This window comes from Colletotrichum jinshuiense, chromosome 8, assembly GCF_051148585.1.
Source record: "Colletotrichum jinshuiense chromosome 8, complete sequence".
Taxonomy (NCBI): Eukaryota; Fungi; Ascomycota; class Sordariomycetes; order Glomerellales; family Glomerellaceae; genus Colletotrichum; species Colletotrichum jinshuiense.
In genome coordinates, this window is record NC_139315.1 from 1495800 (window position 1) to 1511014 (window position 15215).

Genomic DNA, 15215 nt, shown 5'->3' on the forward strand with positions numbered 1-15215 from the left:
GGTGTTCGGAAGTAAAGTTGACGATGAACAGGTCCTCATGCACCAGTGCAAGAGAAAATTGGGAAATGCAATTATCGAAGTAGGTAGAGTGGGGGCGATTGTCACTCTGTACCCCACAAGGCATGCATGGGTTCGCGGCAGTTTCCCCACCGCCTTTGGGTAATCGCGTTTTCTGCCACACCACCTTCCTCTTGCTGCTTCCATTCGACCATCTTTTGCGACAGAGCTACAGAACGCAGTTTGCGTAGAAATTCATCAACCGACAACCATTACCTCGAGCTTTCATCATGGCGGCACACGGCGCCAATGGTGAGCCTACTGTCGGGTCTGGCGAACCCCGACAGAAAGGCAAGGCCACCCCAGAAACAATTAGGTGCGTCATTCTCCCTCGCGTATACTGTCGGGCTGGCCGCCACCTGAAGCAGACAACTGACAAATGCGCCACAGAGTAGGATGCATCGCCATGGTGAGAAAAGAGGGCATACCACGGAGAGCAGAGATTCTCAGTATCAAGGAAACGAAAAGCGGCCGACAGTTCTACTGCAATTTCGATAACTTCAACAAGCGTCTCGACGAGTGGGTGCCAACCGCTCGCATCGACTTCGACCACGATGTCGAATGGCCGAATCCCGAAAAGGACAAGCCCAAAGAGTCCAAGACGAAGAAGGGAGTCACTACGTCGAAGAAGCAGATTTCCAAGAAGGCCCAAAAGAGACCTGGGAAGAGGGAGCAGTCAGCGCCATCAGAAGCCGCCACACCGCACCCATGGACCGAGTTCACCGAGTCGCAAAGTCGAAAGATGACGCCCACAGCTGAAGATAGCCAGAGTCAAACCCCTGCAACCGGCGATGCGGCCGCCACGCCGGCAGCCGGAGGTGATGATATGGAGATTGACTTGGATGAGGGAGATCACCGGAAGGATCTACTCAATGGCTTCAGCCGCGAGGAGGAGATCGAGAAGCTTCGGACTCACGGGTCTATGACGCAGAATCCTGCCGAAATTTCGCGAATCCGCAACATTTCCAAGGTTCAGTTTGGAAAGCATGATCTCTTCCCCTGGTATTTCTCGCCGTACCCCGAGGTCTTCAACCAGGAAGATGTTATTTTCATCTGCGAGTTTTGCCTCGGGTACTACGGCGATGAGAAGTCTTTTACAAGGCATCGGCGCAAGTGCACTTTGCAGCATCCCCCTGGCAACGAAATTTACCGAGACGATTCTGTTTCCTTTTTTGAGATCGACGGTAGGCGGCAGAGGACATACTGTCGCAACCTGTGCTTGTTGTCCAAGATGTTTCTCGATCACAAGACACTCTACTACGATGTCGACCCTTTCTTATTCTACGTTATGACAACACGAGACGACAAGGGCTGCCACATCATTGGGTATTTTTCCAAGGAAAAGGAGAGCGCTGACGGCTACAACGTTGCTTGTATCCTAACATTGCCCCAGTACCAGCGAAAAGGCTACGGTCGATTGTTGATTCAGTTCTCGTATGAGCTTTCAAAGATTGAGGGCAAACTGGGGTCGCCCGAGAAACCGTTGTCTGATCTAGGTTTGCTGAGTTATCGCCAGTACTGGGGTGAGAACATTTTAGACCTGCTGATAGGGTATAATGAGCGCGATGAGAAGACGACCATTGAAGCTATTTCGTCGGCTCTCGCCATTATCCCGCAGGATGTGGAACACACTTTGCAGGCTCTCAAGATGCAGGTGTATCACAAGGGCGAGCACAAGATTGTTATTCCGGAGAAGCTGATACAGCAAAGGGAGAAACAAAGGGTGAAGCAAAAGAGACTCATTGATGCGAGCAGGATCCAGTGGAAGCCGCCGGTGTTCACAGCGTCAACTAGGACATGGGGATGGTAGTTGCTTTTGTGAAGTGTTGGAGATGTGTGCAGACCACGATGTATTTAGAGCAAATATGATACCCCTGTCTTTAAGTCAATTCGCGAAACAGACTTGTGTTAGTTGAATCCTTCCACAACAATGGTGCTGATAAAGTCTGGCCCATGGGCCACCTCAATTGCGAAATCAGGCGTGGGGCAGCCGCGCGATTGCTATCTCCCATTCCTCCGCAGTCGGAGGTGGCCACCTCGAACTTCGACTTGACAGCTACCAAGCTTCTCCATATAAACATTCGAATGTCCCCTCAAGGCTTCGTCGAAGTCATCCCTAAATAAACCAGTGCAAGAATACAGGACGGGGGTTATGAAGCATAGCGTAACAAGAGCCTCAAAGCACCTCACTCAATTACCTCACCGGTCCCTCACCCATAGCACCCACGTCGCACATCGCGCGGGCATTGTCAACACTCACAACCGAAGCGCATTGCAAGCGGCTTTTGTCGATCGTTGTGCATATCTGTTCCCTTGCCGCCTCTTGTTCTCATCAGCGCCGCCGCCCACCTCCAAAATGAACGCCCCCTTGCACAAGAAACCCATTAACCTCCTCAGAGGCTGGCCTGCCCCCTCCCTTCTTCCGGCCGCAGCCATATCCGCCGCCGCCGTAAAGACCCTGGCAGACCCTGCCGTCTATGTCCCAGGGCTTCAGTACGGTCCGGACCCTGGCTACCAGCCGCTCCGCGAAGCCATCGCCCGCTGGCTATCGGCATTCTACCCCACCGCTGACCCCGCACCACCGGCCGCCGCTACCGCTCTTGACCGGGGCAATGACAGTCTCCGACACAACCCGCCCGACGTCCGCCGCATATGCATCACGGGTGGTGCCAGCCAGAACCTCGCATGCATTCTTCAGTCCTTCACCGACCCGCTCTACACCAGCAACGTATGGATGGTCGCGCCGTGCTATTTCCTCGCATGCCCCATCTTTGCCGACGCCGGATTTGACGGTCGTCTCAAGTCGGTCCCCGAAGATGATGAGGGCATTGACATTGAGTATTTGAGAAGGGGTCTCGAGGCCGCAGAAAAGGGGGGCGATGATGTGAGTTTTCCATTCAGTTAGTTGGTCTTTGCGATCAATGTCTTCTCTTCGTATGCTCGTGACATTCCAACGCTTCCTCATTCCGTGTTGTACCTCGAATTCATAATTCAGACGAGGAAGCACACTAACACATTCCGCCCCAGCACTTCAAGGAAGCCAAAAAGAGAAAGCTCTACCGCCACATCATTTACCTTGTCCCGACATGCTCCAACCCAACGGGCAAGACAATGTCCCTGGCCCGCCGCTACGAGCTCGTCGCCCTCGCCCGCAAGCACGACGCCCTCCTGATCAGTGACGACGTCTACGATTTCCTCCAGTGGCCTCTGAGGTCCGACGACGCGCCTCCGGGCGACTACACGCCCGAGATGCGCCTGCCTCGCCTCGTGGACATTGACCGCGCCATGGGCGTCCCGGACGCATCCTTCGGCAACGCGGTTTCCAACGGCTCCTTCAGCAAGATCGTCGCCCCCGGCATGCGGACGGGCTGGGCCGAGGGAAGCCCGGCTTTCGCCTACGGCCTGTCGCAGACGGGGTCGACCTGCAGCGGCGGCGCCCCGAGTCAGTTTTCCGCGATGCTGGTGGCGGAGCTCCTCGAGAGCGGGGAGCTGCAGAGGCAGATCGACGAGGCGACGCGGCCTGCGCTGGCGCGGCGGCATCGGCTCATGATGAAGGCCATCGCGGACCACATTCAGGAGCCCCTGGGCGACGAGGTCTTGGTCCGTGAGTCTTCGCTCCAGGGCGCAGCGGTGTACGGTGGTTATTTTGTCTGGTTTAGCTTGCCGGAGGGCATGTCGAGCCGGGAGGTCGCAGCCAGGGCCAAGGAGACGGAGAATCTCATCATCGGGCATGGCGGTCAGTTTGAGGTGCACGGGGATGAGGAGTCCGCCCAATTCAGCAGGGAGATCCGTCTCTGCTTCACGTGGGAGCCGGAAGAGGATGTTGTTGAAGGCGTGCAGAGGCTGGGTGCTGTGCTAAAAGCCATGAAGAATGGCACTGAGTGGAGGTCCTCGGGTGGGTTGGATGTAGACAATGTTAAATAAGGACAGACGCATCAAAATACGAACGGGATGGATTTAAAGAAGCGTGTTCATTCCGTCCAAGGAGAAGCATGAGAATACATACCGCCTAGATTTACAGGCGCTCTGCATACCAACGCTGATGTCCCCGTTTTATTACCTCGTCCGACAAAAGATGATTATGTTTACATTGAGCTGATCGTTATATAAAATACCATATTGTTACAGGCATTACCTTTAAAAGGCCCAACCTATTTCTTAGCAAGACCGCGTGTGAAATGACGAGAAACCATTCGCACTCGTAGGAGTGGGCTGATCTGTGCTTAGACTCAAGAACAGTATCTCCTTGAGCTTCCTGGAAGAGTCTCCTGGCCTCGCTTGGTTCTGATGCCGAGGGGGTCCTAGTCCCACGGCCCGTAGAAATTTGGGCATAAGGTGCCGCCACAGTTGGCGCGCGGATGGCAGGCAGGCCACGATTACTCCCACGCAAAGCTCAATATAGGACCACAGGTGAACGTAGTAGGCATTATCTAGTAGCGTAACGCAAGTGTAAGCATATTTTCTCAAGCAACCAGCATTGGGTATACCTCACATGTAATGTCCCACTGATCATGAACATTCAGTATAACGACAAGGCGGATGGCGCTGACGGCTGTGATACTATTTAAGTCGGAAGGGAAAAGGTCAGTCAGTCCCACTCCCGCCATGCAAAATATAGCAGTTTGGGTCCATACTACAGCCACTTGGAGACGTTGCAAAGAGGATTGGGTTGCCCGTGTTTGCTTCACTTACAAGAGCCCAATTCCGAACATTATCAAGATCTCGGCCTTTTGCCTCTTCCTCATATTGAGCCACAATATCTGAGTCACGGGCAAAGCCAGCATCCAGATGTCCAGCGCAATATTTATGGCGGCGTGCGATATGAACAAGGCGTAGATGTCGATACAGTGCCCCACGCGGCGACTGTCCCAAATCTCCCATGCGTAGCTCAAGGGCTTGCACTGGGTCAACATAGGGATGGTGAAGGCGATACAGAACAATAATATGAAGGCCTGTGTACACCACAACACGATGTTGAATGTGGAGCTGATCAGGTTGAAGATGCGAAGGTAGAAAAAGAGGATGGATGCTTTCAGGGCTGCGATGCCCAAAGAGTATACGATTTCAAACCCGTAATAGATCTGTGACGATTGTCAACTCCCACATAGTTTCTTTTTCAATTCCGTATTCATACCTGCATGAATAGGGCAATCTTGTCGTGGGAAAGCGCCCAAATATCTCGCCCGAGTCCCAGCTTGGCGCCTGGAATTGCGTAAGAAAGGGGGGTTCCATAGTCATATTCAAACGGTATTGAGATGAAACAATACCATCAATATTAGAAACAGAATAGGCTAGTGCGGCGAACTGTTGAGCATGTCAGTAACCGACATAGGCGGGTGCAACCATTTCAAACTCACGTATCCAATAACTAGCACCGCGTCATCAGCATACCACGTCGAAAGTCTCAATGATTTGGCGAGTATCCGCGCAAAGAACAATAAAGAGGTGACAATCATTAGGAAGACCTTGCCAAACAAGCTCCCTCTTTGAGCGTGGTAGGGAAGCCCGCACTCAGCCCACGTGACATTTTTGGCATCTGAGTGAGATTTGCGTCAGCATGGATGCCCAAGAGAGTGTGAAATACTATTAGAATGTAGTTAGGCAAGTTGATGTTAGGAAAGGAAAACAACAATATTGATCATGTAATGTTAGACGAAGGAAAGGTAAATGGTTATCTAACGTAAGGATTCGTCCATTCCACAATCTCCACGTATGCAGTCATGCACTGAGCTGATGTATTCCTCGTCATGGCATAGACAGCTTAAAGTCAGGTTGGCCACAGCGCATGTGGTGAAATTGAGAAATTCGTAGACACATGGTGTCTAGTGAGCACCGATGGCATCAGTGTCGTTATCCATTGGATGACGGGGACATGGGAAGCTACTCACGGCACAGCCCGGGAGACCATTAAACAACTGGAGCGCCATTGAACCGGGGGTGGACGGCAAGACAACCGTGAAGCAGCCACGCCAACAGGGGAGGCATTACGAGTTCAAGGTCTTGGGAACGAGGGCGGCCGTTGGGTCTGGGCGAATTGTGTTTATGTTGAAGAGGTGGTCGTTTTGTTGTAGTGCAGATCAATGGGCGGTTTTCTACATGGGCAGAGGCTGTTGAGGTATGCTATTCGTTTGGGGTGAATCTAGCTGGCAAGTGGAGGAACCGTTTGCGGTCGAAACCTACCAACCCAAAGACGTGGGGGCGAATCCTGGTCATAAACAAAAAGACTATGAGACGTTCTAGAGGCAGACCAGGGACGCCTCCGGGAATCCGGAGGCTTGGCTCTGCAGCGGAGTTTTTTCCGTGGTCTACTGAGTGTCCGTCAGGATGACCTCCGACTGTTGGCAAACAGGTTCGGACCTTTTGGAAAAGTGTCTGTACAGTCAGAGCTTACCGCCACAGGATGGAAATGAGAGAGCATTGCTATTTAAGAGAGGGGTTGAATGGATCCCATCATCCATGTTACTATTTTGTGTTCATCTTTTTGTTCTTCAACCCCTGCCTCGGTCGACACGTATTTCATACCGAGGATTGTCATTTAACCACCATGCTTCCAATGCATCGCATTCGACTGGGACGAACGTCACTGGAGACTAGTCATTGGTTTGAGAGTCCTGGCCGTATATCGAGGCGCTATCAACGATGCAACCTTTAGAATGCCCACATAGACTAGTATACACTGCCGAGGACACATCGCTTCCAATGTGAACGAGATAACCATCAGCCGTGAGGGGGCTAGCGCCGCCGCCTTACTCAATCGACGAAGAGGGTCTCAAGCCACTTCTCAAACCCCGCCGGTCCCAGACTGAGATCTGCCAATGTTTGGCTCCATCCGCAAACAATCAAACGATTCGACTCTGTGATAGGACTCTTTAGCGTTTGAGCAGGGAGGAAACGGCCCAACAGTTGTTGAGGGAGCCATTCCAGACCCCACTCTCCGCAAATGTACGACGAAGGCCGAGACTTGATATAAGTCTACCAGAACCGAATCGGCTCGAGGAGCCTTGCCTGCGGGTCTACCACTTTTTTAAAAAGTCGACACCCGCCGTGGCTCTGGGGACTCTTGTCTGTTGATGTCTAACAAAAGCCCGACTCAAACGGGCGCGAATAATTTTCAACAACATGCAGGACCGGGACATGCTTCAGACTGAAACTACGGCGGAAATACATACTTGTAGATCATGTGACTTGAGCGAAGGCCTTCATGAGGGGTGGCCCGCTGCTCACTGCGATAGTCCGCTGTCATGATGTATTAAACATTCGCCGACTTAGACCCCTTTACACAAGGTGTACCTTTCCCGGACTTCAGAAGAATGGCGCTCCATGCTTACCTTGATGCGCGATTTCTTATGCTTCCTATGACTGAGGCACATCACAATCTAGACGAAAACGAATACTGGTATGGTAAGTCAAATACTGAATGATGTTTATATGAATAAATCAAGTATGTCAAAAGCAACCAGTCACGTCACCTCTTCAACAGCATGATAACAGAGCCAACCGAAAGGTAGCACACCGCCACTGGTGTTTTCATCATTTGTTTGTATTTTCTGAACTGCAATTACCATGGACATTAGCTGTCCGTAAGCCGCCACTGCGTATGTCCTGGCAGTGACCGATATGTGCCCGCCGCAAGACAATCATCCATTCCGAGTCGTGTAATACCACCACCTCGTTTCGCATAAGGTGTGAAAGATCGCGTTTTGTCCCAATATCCCCAGGACACCCATCACCCCTCCTTTGCCCCCCGCCGTTCGTTATGCGTGTCATGCTTACCAAGCGTACGAAGAAACACCAGACCTTGATCAACATGACCAGTGTTTTCCCCCTTTGGTTTTGCGGGGGACAATTACTTGTTTCGGGGTTCGGGTTGACGTGTTAATCAACGGGGAGCCGTTGAGGCTCGCGTCGTGAAGAGCGGTCGAGAAGAAAGTTACAAAAAGAGTTCGCTTTCGCTTCCTCCCAACCTATGTGTCCGCGCCCCTGCCAAGGTTCCGGCCGGTCAAGCTCATATACCGGACCAAAGCAATCCGATCGACCGAGGGTCTGCAAAGTCTGAAAACGCAAAACGCTCTCTGCGGAAATAATCAAAGTTTTCGAAATGGTACAAGCTGCCCACGCTTGTAGCGGAGCAGTTCGAGCATGCACACGGTTGCAGCATGCAGAACAGTATCGTACGGTATTATGTCGACTTGGTTGAATGAAGCTGGCTGATGGTTTTGCCGGCTGCGATTGGTAAAGTATGCTGCCCACAAGTGGACAACGCTGTGTCATGGTTTGAAAATGCAATGTGTGCAGCATCAATTTTATGCTGCTTGCGTGGGAGGGGCCCGGCGAGACCAGTTCTCAGATCCTCGTCCACGATAGCTACCTCGACCTCCACGGCTGGGGGGTGGTGTCGAGCTGCTTGCCTCGCCGGTGTACGGAGATTCACGGCCTTTACCCCCTCGATGGCTTGAACTGGCACCGCGCTGCCCACCACGTCCACTGGATCGGCGTGGATTGCTTCCTGATCGGGAGAATGGAAGGGGAACAGTCGTGGCCTCGGCCATTCCCGGAAGAAGAATGCGGTACACGCTGCCGCTGGCGGACATATCGTGAGGGAACCACAACGAGCGAACGGTTTCAATTTCAGAAACCCAGAAGCGCCTCGGCATTGGTTTGGTAGGGGCGGCAGCTGGGTGCCACGCGGCATCTGGTGTCTTGTGTGGGAGGCGAATTTGTGGGAGCGATCCCATCTCCTGCTCCTCGAAACACTCTTCCGCTACTGGCTTAGTTGTATAGGATTTCACATCATCTGATGATTGTTGAGCGGCCGAACGAGGCAAAGAAACCGTGGCCGGGTTGTAGTGACCCGAGTAGTCGAGAGCACTCTTAGTGACAGGCTCGACACCAGGCGCTTTCGGTGGAGAATTGGGCTTTCGCCCGGTGAGTAGGTTGTTGATGCGATCTTGCCAATTCTCGTTCGCTGCCTGATCTTGCGGTCGGTGCGGCACATTATTCTGGTGATAATGCCCGCGGGGATTAGCTCCAGAACCATCCTTGTACCCAGACGGAGTTGCCCAGGCGAATGGCCCATTGGACCTAGGGGGTGCAGGTTGTGCGGCGGAAGCTGAAGGAGGCAACTTGACCACTGGATGGGGGCGGGGGAGGGATACATGAGGATGAAGCGCGTCTCCATCGAAGGCTGGGTGGCCGAGCATATCGGGAGGCGGCGGAGAAGGCGAGTTAGGCCTTGACGGTTCCACAAGAGAAGATGAGGCGTCGTTTCGGATATCCTTGGGTGGGAAAAACCTGGAGGTTCTAGACTGAGAGGCTGACGGCCCAGTCGGGGGTAAAACAGAACCGGCAAGCTGAACATTGGGTCCTGCGACTTGTGGATGGTCGACGGAGCTCGCAGTGCGCCCAGAAACATCATGATGGACGACATGTGCAGGATCGCGTCTGCCATCTCCGGAGGGCCGCCAAGTATCTTTGATCGAGGCCTGGGCTTGTTCAATGGTGAGCCCGCGCTCAGCAAGGTTCCGGTCGCGCTCGAGGCGCTGAGTTCTCTTCTCGTCAAGAACTATCTTGTCCCCTTCCAATACCGAGTGTGCCCACTTATTTCGCATTTCGTTGATTTCCCGCGTTGCGGGGCGAGTCTGACTGACTGCCGGCGGCTGATTTTGGGCTCTCTGTACGTTAGGCAGCGCGATAGGTGGTGCAATGGGCGGCGCGATGGGCGCAGGGCCGGTCTTGCTTTGAGCAGGAGGAAGCTGAGCTGCTTGCGACTCTGTCAGACGGCCCAAATCGGTGTTGAACGTCCCATTTCCAAGGCCGCGGTCATTATTAGGCGACCCCCAAACATTTCGAGAAGCTTGTTGGGCAGCTGCACCCCAAGTTGGAATTCGTTCCTGTTTGGGTGCTGGAGCTTCCCACAAGGCAGGCTGTCTGGTTTCCTGCCCACTATTTCGCCGGCCGCGATCACTGCTGAATGTCTTGTCACTGGTGTTGGTGCCAGATGCAGGGTCAACCGTGGAGCCGGAGCCCGCTGGTGGTGTTTGTGAGGCTGCCTCCGAACCGGCGGAACCGGCGGAAGCGCCGCGTTCAAGAGGTTGCCGTGTCGGTTGAGCAGCCGCGTTAGCATCGTCTGGTGACGCCTCTTTCTTCGCGCTCTTGCGTTCCGGGGCCGGTCCCATGGCATCCAACTTTGCCTTAATACGCTCCTTCCTCGCAGCCTCCTCACGAGCCTCCTCGTCGCGCCGCCTTTGCATTGCTAACTCGCGCTTCTCACGCATGATTTTCTTCTGGAGTTCAATATCCTCTTCCAGACGGGCCATTGGCGGTGGCTGAGCTGGTCTTCCATCCGGTTGTGGGCCAGCCGTATGGAGACTGGCATGGTTGGTGCTGGGTGAAGCCCGAGGCTGCCATGACTGATTTGCATGCGTGCGCGGGCCATGTTGCAAGCCCGAGGGAGAGAAGTTTCGTGGAGAGACAGGGCTGTCAACCGAGCCTGCTACAGAGCCTCTGCGAGCACTGCGTAAGTCTTGAGGCGGCGCGGGCAGTTCTTGTCCCTTGCCCGGTCGTTGTAAGTAGGACCCGCTTCCACCACTGACATTAGAAGATCCGCGGCGTCTTCCGAACGGACCGTCAGGCATAGTGCTCCTGCTCGTCTGGAAGGCGGCAGAAGGTTCAGGGTGATCGGAATGAGATGGGCGCTGCAACAAGGCGGGCTGCCGACCGTGGGCATCGGATCGAAACGAGCCCCTTCGGTCAGTTACAGGCTCATAACGACCAGACTGAGAGTTGAATAGTTCTCTGTTTCCGCCAGCAGGCCCCTCTCTCCAAGCAGATCGACTAAAGTCGTCGGCAGCAATCTCCTTAGCAGCAGGGGGCGGTGTGTTGCTCTTGCCGGGTTGATCTCTGGTGGAAAATCTCGTACCGGAGTAGTGAGCTGTCGGTTCCGTGACAACTGGGGGCGCCTTTTCGATAGGTGGTAACGGCGCCCAGGGCGACTTGACGGGTGTCGGAGGCGCTGGCGGTTTTGCGACAAGCGTTGGCTTGTCGGCAGACCCACCCTTGAGAATCAACCCCTTCCCGGAAGGAAGCCCAGCGGGTTTCGTGGATGGTGAAGCGGTGCTTCGAATTGGTGCAGGCGATTTGGGCTTCTCTACCACCGTCTCTTTTGGAGGTGCGGGGGTCGGCTCGGGAGGCGGCGCAGGGGTTTCGTCAGGGTGCGGGAGAGTTGTCTTGGTACCGTCTGTCCATGTGATGGTCTCGGGCGCCCAGTCATCGTCGTCATCCTCTATGTCCGCCCAATTCCCTTGCGCCTGTCCGCTTTCCGGGGCCAGTCGGCTTGCCATATGAATGCCATACTTCTTAAGTTCCTCATCCGTCAATTTTTTGGGTTCCGGAACAGGAACAGCTATGGATCATGGTTAGCAACAGACCATGACCGTCACCAATACCCGGTATCCTTACGTCGATTCTTGTTCCATACTGCGTTGGGATCGGGACCAGAGGCGGAGGTGGCACCATTGGCGGCCGATGATAGTCGTGGGACGGCACCGGTGCCAGTTCCTGACTTTGCGACAAGTCTGGGCCGCGAAGCCGACAGTGTCGAAGTTCCTGACGGCGAGGAGCTTAGAATCGACGCCGAGCTTGTCTTTTCGCCGGGTTTGGTGGTGGAGCTATTCGTGGGACCTTTCGAGGCTAGGAACGTCTTATTGACCGATACGGCCTTGAACGTCGCAGGCTTCTTGACTGCCGACGACGTCCTACCGTGCCCCCTTTCTCCATCTCGAGCAGCCCGTGATGCTTCTGTATCCGACCCTCCACTAACACTAACATCTGCTGAAATGACCTGATCTTCGACACCGGTGATGTGCTTATTGTCCAAGTCATCGACGGCGGGACTGCCGTTCAGTATCGCGCGGTTTGGGCCGACATTTTGGGAGTCGTTGTCAGCGTCGTTAGTCTGTTCGGTGGGGGTTCCAAAGGATCCTAGGTTAGCCATGGCAAGCGACAGGGTGAGGTTTGCATGGGGATAAATGAAGAGGGGAGGTGGGGATCACCCGGCGGCGATGGGGCGGCGCCAGCGGTGAAGTCGAAGAGGGGAAAGGGAAACGCACGAGCTTGGGGTCAGAATGAACAGAAGCGTCAACGGGGGCGGCGAGGGTGGCTTCAGTTGCCATCATACGTCGTCGGAGGTTCTGCGCTGGAAGAGCGAGGTTGGGCTTCTCCGGGCTCGAGTCACAGAGAGGACGAGTCTGGGGTTGGTGGTTGTGGTGGTGGTTGGTTGTCGACGGGGCGACGAGTCGCAGAATCGGGCGGTTTCGTGGATCGAATCGCGGGGGTTATGCGATCTCGAGAGTCGCGGGTTCGGAAATCCCCTACCAGCAGGACGTATGTTGTCGTCGAGGTAGTCGCTTTGGGTTCGGGGAGGGAAAAAAAGGAGCGCTGGGCTGATGGGGGAGAGGTGGTGGTAGAAAGGCACACCTATGCGGCTGTGATGGTTGTGAGGTCGATTTTCCACAGGAGCTGCAGTCGCCTAATCAGGGATTAGCGTGCGGCAGGGGAGCAGCCAAAGGTCCAGTGTGTCCAGTGCGTGCGAGGAAAGGCAGGTGAGGGAAAATGAGTGGACCCGATGGGGTCCTGCCCGCCGACGTGGTCACTGGGACTGGAAGGCTGTGACAGTGTGGCCATATGACTCACTGTGCGCCACTAGCACTGTGCGATTGGCTCAACTCGGTCGGGCTGGAGGAAAGTGCTTGGGGGAGGGAGGGGGGGAGGAGACAGACACCAACGCGGGATTCCCCGACAACGAGTGGCTATTCTTGGATATTTTGCATTGATCAACAACCCCCCGTCTGTGTGCATTTTCATGGACATGCGGATACAGGCGCAGCTCCCGCAGCCCCCGACTGACTGACAGGTGCTGTTAACCGTGTCAATGGATAAAACGATGGCGTGTTCTTGATTTAGACAGCAAAGTGGTGGCCGCTGGCTGCACATGGCAATCCAAGTCAATGAATGAGAGTTGCTCAAGTTCCCGGCATGTCAGTTCTCGGGTGTTTGGGCCAGCTGGGCATTACGCAACATCACTCAGTTAATCTTTGACTAGCTGAAACAAACTCTCGGCACCTCTTTCTACTTTAACGGCGACTCAGCTGACCAAAAATCCGGTCCGTTTACCGGCCGGGTCACATTTGAGGGGTAGACGTTGGACACAAAAGGGAATTCGCCGAGGAGCCTCCTCCCGGAAAAAGGGTTCTAATTCTTATATACACAGTCCCAATGCCATTATACAGCCTGAGGCTGGACTACAACCGATTGGGAGTCGCTTAGTGAGCATTGTTCTTGTGGTGGCCTGGAAGTGGTCAGCGTCATCAGATCGCACATCTCGGTTCGTCCGAACCCGAGGAGCGCGACTTACGGAGGTGGAAGTAGTAGTTCTGGGCGTAGCCGATAACAAGGAGAAAGCCGAGGGCGTGGATAATGGCTGCACGACAAACGTCAGAATCCCATTCGAGCTCGATGCACACACAATGGATAAGGAGGTAACATACGCTTCGCCGAGGCGTTCTTGCCGCTGAAGTGCTTGGCGGCGTAACGGCCGAGAATGCCAGTGGCCTTGGTCTCGGGAGCCGGGCCACGGGGGAGCTTCTCGTAGAAGTTGACGACGCGCTGCATGCGAACGGCGTTGGGGTCCGCACCAAGGGCCTGGAGGGACGCATGTTATGTTAGCCGGTGTCGTCTTTTTTTTCATAGCTCCGAGCAGCTCCGTCCAGTCTCTTCCTTCTCCGTGTTCCGCGAACCTCCGATTCGCGGCGTAGCTTTCGCACCGGCCTTGCATCCATCAAAACAACGAAAAATCGCATAGAAATCGTACCTTGGGAGAGGCGACCTAGTTGCATTTCGTTAGCTCAAGGTTCCGGGTAGTTGTTGTCGGTCGGAGGGAAGTGCGCACCTTGGGGGGAATGAGGGTCGAAAGACCGCGGCGGGTGACGAAGCTCATGGTGCCTGGGTATCGGGGTCGCGAGATAAGTTGGAGGGGAGAGTCGTCGATCGCTCGGCTGGCGCAAACAGTCAATTGAGCGGATCAATTGACTTCGATTTCGGACGTGAGGGAGGCTGATGCTGCAATGTGGACGAGGTGATGCTCCGTTGCCGAAGTGAGGTTTGACGAAAAGCACTCGTTTCTTCGGGTCAAGGTTCTTGCGGCGGCCAATCAGCGCACGCCAAACGGAGCCCCAGCAAGGCCCTTCGCTTTGCCCATGCCGAACGTCAACCACCACTACATTCCCTGAATCAAACCCTCCCATCCCGGACGACGACGACTTTCCGCCACATCAATTGAGGGAGCGAATCGTCGCAATGGCATCCCTCCGAGCCTACAATGCAGCCCGCCTGCTGCGGAGCACGACTCCCCTCCGAGCTTCCGTCCCGATGACCGCTCGCCGATTCGAGAGCCAGCTCGCACCTGGCGTCACGGGAGCGCCCGCAGCGGTTCCCCCCTCTACCGAGCAGAACGAGCCCGACTACAGCATTGCCGCTGACAAGGCGACATCGTAAGAGCCTTCTGTAGGCCGTGATGGTGACGACAAATAGCGCTAACACGCATCTCAGCACCTTTACCCCCGTCCCCAAGAAGGTTCAGAATGGCAGCGAAGACGTCCCCTATCTCCAGGCCGCCGTCCTCTCCGGTGCCCCTATGGAGCTTCAGGCTCGAACCGTCCGGTATATATCTCATTGATTTCAAATCCATCAATACGCGATACTAATGACGGGCCTTTTGCAGTATTTACCAAGAGGCCAAGCCTGCGACCCAATCCGGCAACTGGCAGGGTCACCACTGGCGCATGGATTGGGACATTCTCAGCAAGGGTCACCGATGGGAGAACCCTTTGATGGGCTGGCAATCATCAGGAGACATGATGCAGGGCACCAAGCTCAACTTCAAGTCCAAGGAGGAGGCCATCCACTTCGCCGAGAAGCAGGGCTACGAATACTTCGTGCAAGAGCCCCAGACGAGGAGAATCAGACCCAAGGCCTACGCCAACAACTTCCTTTACTCGCCCAACAAGCTCAAGCACATCCGCACGAAATAGACGTTTGTACCAACTGTATATAACATTTCAAACTGTTTCTTTGATTCCGTATCCGAATCCAATGGTGTTCAT

The 15215-nt window shown here is 54.6% G+C and overlaps 5 protein-coding genes across 5 annotated transcripts; 3 read left to right on the forward strand and 2 right to left on the reverse strand.

The window, feature by feature from the left end:
• Positions 1 to 287: 287 nt before the first annotated feature.
• EsH8_VIII_000413 (NuA4 histone acetyltransferase complex catalytic subunit ESA1) lies at positions 288 to 1867 on the forward strand (the record flags this gene model as incomplete). Its single annotated transcript, XM_083269455.1, has 2 exons — positions 288 to 373; positions 448 to 1867. 2 exons carry the CDS (start codon positions 288 to 290, stop codon positions 1865 to 1867), a joined length of 1506 nt encoding a protein of 501 aa, XP_083129223.1.
• A 546-nt stretch (positions 1868 to 2413) lies between these two features.
• Positions 2414 to 3981, forward strand: EsH8_VIII_000414 (pyridoxal phosphate-dependent transferase; the record flags this gene model as incomplete). Its single annotated transcript, XM_083269456.1, has 2 exons — positions 2414 to 2941; positions 3085 to 3981. 2 exons carry the CDS (start codon positions 2414 to 2416, stop codon positions 3979 to 3981), a joined length of 1425 nt encoding a protein of 474 aa, XP_083129224.1.
• A 4379-nt stretch (positions 3982 to 8360) lies between these two features.
• EsH8_VIII_000415 (uncharacterized protein) lies at positions 8361 to 12227 on the reverse strand (the record flags this gene model as incomplete). The annotated part of the gene is made up of 3 exons (XM_083269457.1): positions 8361 to 11458; positions 11515 to 12010; positions 12165 to 12227. The coding sequence occupies 3 exons, from the start codon at positions 12225 to 12227 to the stop codon at positions 8361 to 8363; spliced, it is 3657 nt and encodes a 1218-aa protein (XP_083129225.1).
• A 1149-nt stretch (positions 12228 to 13376) lies between these two features.
• EsH8_VIII_000416 (F1F0 ATP synthase subunit f) lies at positions 13377 to 14050 on the reverse strand (the record flags this gene model as incomplete). The annotated part of the gene is made up of 5 exons (XM_083269458.1): positions 13377 to 13402; positions 13469 to 13534; positions 13602 to 13755; positions 13925 to 13939; positions 14003 to 14050. The coding sequence occupies 5 exons, from the start codon at positions 14048 to 14050 to the stop codon at positions 13377 to 13379; spliced, it is 309 nt and encodes a 102-aa protein (XP_083129226.1).
• Positions 14051 to 14409: 359 nt separating this feature from the next.
• EsH8_VIII_000417 (ETC complex I subunit conserved region-domain-containing protein) lies at positions 14410 to 15143 on the forward strand (the record flags this gene model as incomplete). The annotated part of the gene is made up of 3 exons (XM_083269459.1): positions 14410 to 14603; positions 14662 to 14772; positions 14834 to 15143. 3 exons carry the CDS (start codon positions 14410 to 14412, stop codon positions 15141 to 15143), a joined length of 615 nt encoding a protein of 204 aa, XP_083129227.1.
• Positions 15144 to 15215: the final 72 nt, after the last annotated feature.